This window comes from Nasonia vitripennis, chromosome 3 (assembly GCF_009193385.2).
Source record: "Nasonia vitripennis strain AsymCx chromosome 3, Nvit_psr_1.1, whole genome shotgun sequence".
Taxonomy (NCBI): Eukaryota; Metazoa; Arthropoda; class Insecta; order Hymenoptera; family Pteromalidae; genus Nasonia; species Nasonia vitripennis.
In genome coordinates this window covers 2,986,591-2,995,890 of record NC_045759.1, presented here as the reverse complement: position 1 = coordinate 2,995,890, position 9,300 = coordinate 2,986,591, and the positions used below count along the sequence as shown (strand labels likewise).

The 9,300-nt window shown below is 44.7% G+C and overlaps 1 protein-coding gene across 1 annotated transcript; it reads left to right on the top strand.

The window, feature by feature from the left end:
- Positions 1-777: 777 nt before the first annotated feature.
- Positions 778-2,093, top strand: SP122 (serine protease 122). Its single transcript, NM_001172584.1, has 4 exons — positions 778-844; positions 921-1,248; positions 1,322-1,640; positions 1,707-2,093. Exons 1-4 carry the CDS (start codon positions 793-795, stop codon positions 1,872-1,874), a joined length of 867 nt encoding a protein of 288 aa, NP_001166055.1. The 5' UTR covers positions 778-792; the 3' UTR covers positions 1,875-2,093.
- Positions 2,094-9,300: the final 7,207 nt, after the last annotated feature.

Below are 9,300 nucleotides of genomic sequence, written 5' to 3'. Positions count from 1 at the left end.
CTGTGTCAAGGTCCTCCGCGAGTCGAAATTTATGGGGAATTCAATTTTAAATCGCTCGCGACAGCTCCAGCTGAAATGACACTTGATTTTATGTATTAGACGGACGGAAAAAGATGGTGTTATGAAAAATGGACGCGTAAATATATTGTAACGCGAAGATTGAAACTTGTTCATTTCGCGCGCGCCCGCGGGAGCAGCTATTCTAATTCGGATTCGAAATTTAAATCCGAAGTATTTGGTTTGTAAAATGCGCAATAACTTGGCGAACCTGAACCACTCGGGCTGGGGAAGTGTATTTATTGTTTCGAGTGCTGGGATATTTCTCGTATTCAAACGCATTTCGAAATTTCATTAATGTAAATGCATGCAAATGCGCGAGACTTTGAGATTCTGTACGAAAAATCGCCACAGCCAACTGATTTAGCAGTGCTTTTGCAATGATGGTTTTTCCTTGATTAATAAAAAAAACGATAATTTAATTTGTACACGGCAGCGATAAGAAAAATAAAAAATCAATCATTTTCTATTTCTTTGCGAAGACGCAATACTAGTCTTTTATCAAAGCGTAATCTTCGCTATATTTTCACCAGACACACAGTCAGTAGCGATTAGATTCGATCCGAAGATAAGAAGGTTTTCAATATCCAGTTATAAAAACTTTAATTAAACGACGTAATATTTTGTCTTTTCAATCGTGAACCTCTGTATTTACCATCGAATGCATGACGTAAGCTCGGCTCTAATTGATATATAAATCGAGTCCAAAACTTGAAAGTAGCATCAGTCTTCAAGATGACTTCCAAGCTTATTGTCCTCGCCTGTCTCTTGGCTGTCGCACACTCGCGTAAGTATTACGATTATAACTTCAAATAGAATTTACATTTATCCGTTGTCTCACTTTTTTCTCAAAACCATCGCAGGTGTGATCGATGTATTGCGTCGAAACGGCCACATCAGTACCCGGGTAATAGGTGGTCACGACGCCAAACCCGGCGAGTTCCCTCACCAGGTGTCCCTGCAATTCGGCATCCCGGAAGTCATGCCTTCGACCCACTTCTGCGGTGGTAGCATCCTGAACGAACGCTGGATCCTGACGGCGGTGCATTGTCTGGAGGCCATGGACGAAATAGGTTACTTGGGTCACTTCGTCGTCAAGGCTGGTAAACAGAACATAAGTCGAGTCGAGGAGACCGAGCAAGTGTCCTTCGTTGAGAAGTACTTCAAGCATGAGAATTACACGGGAACCGAGTGAGTATCTTCTTCTTAATCTTCATAAGCAGTTCAAAGATCTTTCGAAATTAATCGCATTTTTCGGTCTCAGAGAAGAACCAGGTACCTCCGACATCGGCCTCATAAAGCTCAAGACACCTCTGAAACTGAACGAGCGAGTGGCCAAGATAGCCCTTCCCAAGAAAGACAGTGAGCCCACAGGCCAGGCAATTTTGTCCGGCTGGGGTGCAATCAGCGATAACGGTGAAAATCAGGATCATCCCCAGATCCTCCAGACGGTCGACCTGCCAATAATCAGCCGCAAGGAATGTCGTCAGGCGATAGCGACAATCATTCCAGGAACCGAAAATCTCGTGGACGAAACCAACGTTTGCACTGGACCACTCACCGGAGAACACTCCGCTTGCAGCGTGAGTACTTTGTTCAATCAGTCCAACATTCGTACTGAATAATGATAAACTGTTTGTTGGTCGCAGGGTGACTCGGGTGGTCCGCTGATAGTGAAGAACAAGAACGGCGTAGCTAAGCTCGTCGGAATAGTGTCCTGGGGCATGTCTCCTTGCACAGCACCAGGTGCACCGTCTGTCTACGTCAGGGTTTCTCACTTTATCGACTGGATCACGCAGAAGATGACCAGCAACTAAATTACAATGTCAATAGAAGATGACAACAGAGGCTATAATTAATTCGTATTATTAAGCGTATCGACGCGATTATCCATCAATTATTTCTGACGTAATCTAATCGATGATTCACAGCTTTACACTTGAGATTATCTGAACGAATCATATAGAAATGTATAACTACACAACTTACTCAGATGTAAACACCCACATTAAAAAAATAAAATATGTTTTACTAAAGCATTGCAAATTAATTCCTTAATCCAACAACCCGCAGATAATCAGGTGGGAAGCGCTCGATATCATTATATCATTCGACTGCAGCGAAAACATTTTTCCCCAATACAATTAGGATAAAAAAAAGGGAAATTTCCGCGTGCCAAATGGAAGCAGTCGTCTCTTAAACTAAGTGGCGAACTTTTATCTGAAATGCTTTCTGATTATGCGGTGGAAAGCGCAAAAGTTATCCCGACCCCCTCCCCGCGAGCCACGTGAATAGAGCCACTTTCTGTAATTACAAGCGTTCTATACCATGCGCTCGCTTCTCTCCTTCTCCTCTTTTTTCTATATCTATATCGCTCCTCTCTCTTTCCGGTGCTATCATTGTATTACGCATAAAGAATCAAGATCAGCCGGAAATCAGCACCGTTTTCCTTCTATCTCTCCATTCAATTCGTACAAGTGCTCTCAAACATTTTCCGAATCCAGAGCCCTCTCCTACGAATTAAATAGCCGGTATATCCATTCTCCCGAATTCCATCTTCCCGTACATACATACACTTGAAAAAAGAGAGAAAACTTTTATCGCGCACATATTCGCAGGTGAAATTACACGAACTTTTCAAACGTGACGCGAGTTGATAATGCTGCGCCACATTTCATGATTTCCGCGGACGCGCGCGCATAAAGCCGCCGCGTTTCTAAAGACTTTGATACGCGCGTCAAATTTACCTATGATTCAGTGCGACTTTAACAGCGCTATATAGCCTATACTATACGTATGCGGAAGATTAATTACAGGCCATTTGCGGCGTAAGACTCTTATATGCCGGAGAGCCCAGGAACGATCTAATGTATTTCCAGCATATGGGACGTTCGTCTCTCTCGGAGCTGAGGCTACGTACGACGCATAATAAAACCCGCTGTGCGCAGGGATTGCCTATGCGCTTCCGGTCTTCGTAGTAAAAATACATTTTTAATTGGAGCTGCTTAATGTTCTTCGAGCTCGTTAGGATATTGGACTGTTTTATCCATATCAACAATTAATGCACAAAAACTATCGCGTCCACAATTTATAAACCAGCCCAAAAAGCATCTCAACGCCTGCTAAACCTTGACTATATCCCGCGCGCACGAACCAGCGGTATTCCCCCCTATATACGATAATATTATCTTCAAGTGCACAGCCCTCTGCAGAGCTGTATTATACCCTCTCTCTCTCTCTCTCGCGTGCGCGCTGCACTTCAGCCATAGCCGACGAAGAAAGGCTATTTCTAATTCTCTCTTTCTACGCGGCAGCAGCCTCCTTTCCATTCAGCCCGAAACAGAGTTCCGATTCATAATTCAGCGTGCGCAGCGCTGCGCATATTCCGCTGGCGTAAAAGCGGATGACGTCTGGTCCAAGAGAGAGAATATATATATATATATATATATATATATATATATATATATATATATATATGTATATATATGTATATATATATATTAGCGCGCGATGCGGACCCCCCGACAAAGAAAACGAGGTCAACAGTGCTGCTGCCATTCAAAATTGAGTAAAATGTCCGAGCGCAATTCGAGCTTGCAGCATCGCAGCGAGAAGAGATGCCGGTGAGATAAGGGCGGAGGATGAGGAGAATGGGCTAAGAATTTGGGATGCTGGATTTTGGAGAGTCGAACGCTGAAATTTGATTATTCAAGAGGAGTTTAGTCGAGATTTTCTCTTGTATTAATGACTCGATGTTGTACGGAGCTTTATACGATATGCTTCGCGCGTATACGTCTGTGTAGTGGCTGGATTAAAGCTGAGTACGTGTACTTGAAAATTTTTTAATAAACGCGGCGAGAGAGGGATTGTACGGAATAATTTGCATTCAAATGAAATTTCGTACAAGGGCTTATTCCAGTTTTTTTGAAGCCCGAGTAGTTGCTGTACTCGTGAGGGGTGGAGTATGAATAAGTTATTGCGAAAATTTTAACGGTGAAATCATTACGTCATTTTTTCCGTAATTAATGTTTGATTAAACCTACACGGACACAGCAGATTAATCCAAACGCCTCAGAGCCATTAACCGTCGAAAAAAGCTCGCACGCATCGGGATCGCCGATGGAACACGAGGCGATCAAATATTCCGCGGACGTCTATTAAACTTTCCCCCTCGAGCTCGTTCGAGAGGAACGTGATTCCGTGCGATAGAAATTAGCCCGACGAACTTTCAGCTATATGCAAATGTCGGCCAAAGCTTTCAGCAAAATCGCGCGGGGGTGAACGAACAAATTTTTTTTCGAGGCGGAAATTCGCGCTAAATCTGGGCGTGTCTTTCGAATTTTTTTCTTTCGTTCGTTGCAGCTGCTAGCAGAGTTTCACCCGCGACGGTCATCGGCGGAATCAACAAGTTCGAGCTTTTTTTGGCCCGCGGAAATGGGCTTTGACTTTTAAAGGGTCGTTCGTTTTAGTTTGAAATTTCGAGTCTAAAGAATACAAGGCTCTAATTTTGCAGAGCAATCCGCTTATCGTATACCTGGTAGAATTTCCTGAAAAGGATAACATTAAAAAATGCATTTTTGCAGCCCACTACGCCAGTACAGTGCCACTCGAACAGATCCTCATCCAGATTACTTAGCCAAACAATTCCGCTCTCCCTCTAGTCTTTTTTTTCCTTCTATCTACCAAAATAATCCACGCAAGCTCGCAGCGCCTATTTAACAATTCCCTTAATGTTCTCCTTTCTTCCCCTCGTCCATACTCCAGCTTGGAATTACCATGTGTGCGGATACTCACCCACGCACGTACTCGTTACTATCTCTCGCTATCGCCCCGCGCACTTTTCTCCCCCCGTGTCTTTGTCTAGACCATTGTGCTTGCGAGCTTTGCGCTGTATACCATGCGAGAAAGAGAGCTTGACCGTAAGGAGAGTCGTTCCGACTGACCGACTTTCCCGCATGCGCAACCGTCTCCTGGAATCTTCTCCGATGCTCTGCGTGAGTTTGTGTGTCTGTGTGTGTTCTTCGGAAAATTGCGATCTGCATTTCTCCTCGATCGTAGACCCCGAATGAGTGATTTCAAGGGGATAGGACGAGAGATGCGCGCGAGGGGTTGCCAGTATAGCTTCATTAACTAACTGTTTGAGAAGTGTTTTGGAAAAATTTTTTAACGGACTCTCAAATCGAAGATGCTTTGTTGAGAGCTGTATATTATCGCGGATTCCCGGTGTCTTGTCGATTCTTCCGGGAGATCGAGCGAATTCAATTTCTTTTGTCGAAGCGAAATCATCCGTGTGAGAGAGCTCTCGGTATTAAAAGGCTATTCCGCGACTACGTTTGACACTTCATAATTCACGGCCTCGAGAAAAGTCCCGCGTCAGCGCTTACTCGTACGAGAGGAATTATTTTCGCTGTATACTTTCGTGTAGTATGGATTGTATACTTTCGTGTAGTATTGAACTTAGCCGATGCTTTTCGAGAGTAAGCCGGTGAGGGAGTTGGAGATTTTGCAATTAAAAACGAGCTTTTCGTAAGCAGTGAATTCGGAGAAAACAGGAGGATCCAGATTGAGTCGAAGTCGAAATCTTCGAATCCAAGAATGCGCACCTGACGACGTGTTTTATATCGTAAAGTTTCCCAGACCGATAGGGGATCCGCTTGGCCAGGGGAAGAAAATATAGTTCGTGTGCATTGTTAGTGGCGCGTGAAATGGAGTTTCGCGCGCACCCGACTCGCGTCGGCAGAGACTGAAAAGTCGGTTGAACGGGGTTATACGTCGAAAGTCGAGGAAGAGGGGCTGAATACGCTTGTACGGGTATTTCGGATTAACGTTTTTCTCTGCTTGTTACACACATCATATGCTCGTGAAACTCATTGTTCGAATCGTCCGATTGAATTATTGAAAAAACAATCAGCCGAAAGCATACATCGCTTCGACCCTCGGCGATTCACAAGCGGCATCGCCAATAACGGCTCAATAAGGAATCCTCTATCTAAAGACCCCTTCATCCCTATTATCGGCGTCGAGCATTATCCCTTATCTATACCCTGATACACGGAAAATACCATACACCCACACACACGTGCGTACTCGAGCTTGAAATTATACCGCACCTCTGCGGCGACCATATTCAATGCACCACCCCCTTACCCTTTCGACATATATTTATTCGCCGGTGCGTCCATGCAAAATTACGACGCTGATTTTCGCTTCGCTCTGATTATAAAGGCTGCTGTGTGCGCTGTTCGACGCGCGAAATCAAATTACAGCGCTGTAGCAGAGGACGCCCAGGGAATCGCTAGGCTGTATAATGACTCTGGGATTGCCGCGCGACGCCCGGTATTTGGGCGTTTTTTTCAGATGCAAATTCAATGATAGTATATACACGGAATGTATATATTTTTAATGTATTTTTTCGCGGCTTGTTTGGGGAAAATACGTGATTTTCACGCTGTGCTTTTTATTTATTTTGAATACACGTGACGTTCCAACGCATTTCGAGGTGCTTTTTTTATTCGGGATGTCCGTGGTTATTTTTAATTTAAAAATCGACACGAAAAAGTCATATTAGTTACACACGCGCGTGATTGATCGAATTCAGTGATGCCGCAATATTAATCCCGTATTCCTGCGATGGTATTATTTCATAATATAAAAATCTCTCGAGTATACGGGTGTGTCGTTCCAGATTGGACGCTTATACTGTAGCGCCGGACAAAAAGCTTGCAATAACGGCTCGGAAAAGTCGAGGCCAACAAAACCTCAGCGCGAGTATCTCGAAGCATCCATCAATTTAGCCCGATAATCTCTCGCTGCGCGCACGCAGTTAAAAATCTTTCGATAAAAAAGAAACGGCGCGATATAACTTCGGGCGAGTAGAATCCAGCGATCGAAATCCGATACGGGCACTTTGTGTTGTTCCTCGACATAAGCGTATACACACAAAGTTGTCGGCTGAAATTAGGACGAAATATTTCCCTACATGAAGCTCTGCGGTGAAGAGCAACATTCTTTCGCAACGTTCAGCCCACTATCCGTTAGTTATTGTACTCGCGAAACTTTATATTTCAGATCGGCTTCTGTATAACACACGGGTCAGGGAAGTTCCACGTCCCTCGTAAAGCCGAGATATTATTTCCCCCCAATATAGGTACACGTGATAGAGAAGAAAGGTCGGTCGTAAAAAATAAAACAAAAACGAGTGAGCATCGACGACTCGTATGAACGGGATCACTCGCTGGAAATGGCCCTCGCGCACACACGTATATAATAAAAGGAAGAGGCTCGCTCCGATTGTTCATAACCGGGACGTAAACACGAGCGGCTACTCATCGTTACATCGCTTTTCCTAAGTCCTCCTGTGGACCTCCCCACGGGGGCCGAGAGGATCTCGTTAACGTGTGCTCGAATTACGCAGGAAACCGGGGAGGGACTATCGTTCCGCCGGCTCTGAAGCGATGACGATGATCGCCAGATGACTTTTTCAGGAGATGTCGGCTGAATTTTTATTTTGTGAATGCGTGTTGGAAAATAACCGCAGTTTTATGAAAGTACTCGTAAAGATTAGCGAATATGGATGAGTTATTTTTTTTAACGGTCCAGCGCTTTTAAAAAGCTTTTAGCGAGCATAAAGATTAATATGTTTGCAATTCTCGCAAAAAGTGTCACCGCATAAATAATCAAAATTTTTCAAACTAAAAAAGTAAAAGATATTCATAGTCTCCCTACTACACACACACACATATATATAGCTTACCGGGGCAAGATTAATGCGCATCAAATCCCGTACAGAGCCAAGAGTCAGCTTGAACTCTCCTCCTCGGCTGCGCCACTCCCGTATAACGTCCGTACAAGAGGAGCTATATACATAGACACACGCGACATCGTCGTGTTCCACCCACTCGAGGAACTTCCACGGATTTTCTCGAGACGCTGCTGCCGCTGCAGCCTAGAGAAAATAAATGCGCGCCGCGTCCCGCATAGGCATCGCTGAATACAAATTAAATAAACCTCCTTGCCGACCCTTTTGCGTGCGCCGAGTGGCTAACTATAATACATTCCGCATGCTCTGCGTCTATTCTTCAGCTCTCCCCTCATCGTTTTTCCGATGATGCCGCCGTCACCCTTTTGTGCGTTTCTCCGCATACCTACGCGCATTTATTCTGGAAACGTAGAGAGACAGACGCGACGGACGGCCCTTTATTCTGCGACCTTCTCAATGTTGCAGGTGAATGTGCGGCTGTGTGCGTATAAGGTGAAATAATTAATTAGACGGCGGCACCGCCACGGTTTTAGTTTAATGAAACTTCCGGGAAATTAGCTGCTCCTGACGTGCGCCCACGGTGTTTCGCTTCGGAATGATTTTCTCGCGCTGCTCTCTCGACTTGTTTTTGTGTTTTATTTAGTTGGATTCGTCTCGATATTCAAAACAGCCGGACGATGCAGTGTCCCTTTACGAGCGTTTTGGTATCCCTACTAATTTTTCCGTGGGAGGGACATCACCCTTGATATTCTCGGTAACAGGAGCGATAGGCTCGTTTTACGACGGGAAACGCGTCGCTTCTTCGTTTTTTTTAGTCGAACGTGCGCGCGGCCGGAAAAAATTTATCGCGAGCAATAAAATTTATAGGACGTGTAATGCGTCGTGAGAGGCATTGAATTTTGCAGTTATGACTTTGTTCCGCCAACGATACGGTTGTTTGTCAAGTCGGCGATGCCGAGGCTTTCTAACATGCTAAGGAAGAAAGTAAATTCTCGATCAAAATTCACCATAAATTCAACTCTACTCCGCCGACGAGAAAACGACCTTTTCCGCACAGTTGCGTTCTTGTTTGGAAAAACGCAGTGATAATTTTCTCTCGAGACAATCAAACGCACGATCGGATAATCGCTCGGAACGCGAGACTATTAGAACGACTAATCCGTCCATTACGCAGGCAAATCCCGGGACAAAAGGTGTCGCGTTAAGACTGGATCCGTATACGTAATCGTATACATCTCGCAGAGCCGCGTGTGTTCTCGCGTTTCATCCCACAGCGTATATCGATGGACGAAAAATCCCGGAGGACCGTTAATCCGGATTAAGTCTGTACAAAAACCACAGTGGACGTTGTATATGTACTCGGCTCGTCTTTGCCGCGAGATTATACACTCGACTAATCCTGTGATGACCGATGGAAAATATTTTGACGCCGAGTTTCGGGTCGTATCTTTGATCGGTACATCGTAATGGACTGGATTTCGAGT

Coding starts and splice junctions, on each gene's coding strand:
- SP122 (NM_001172584.1), top strand. CDS start 793: ATGACTTCCAAGCTTATTGTCCTCGCCTGTCTCTTGGCTGTCGCACAC. Junction 1,249..1,321: donor GAGAATTACACGGGAACCGA/GTGAGTATCTTC, acceptor TTTCGGTCTCAG/AGAAGAACCAGGTACCTCCG. Junction 1,641..1,706: donor GAGAACACTCCGCTTGCAGC/GTGAGTACTTTG, acceptor TGTTGGTCGCAG/GGTGACTCGGGTGGTCCGCT.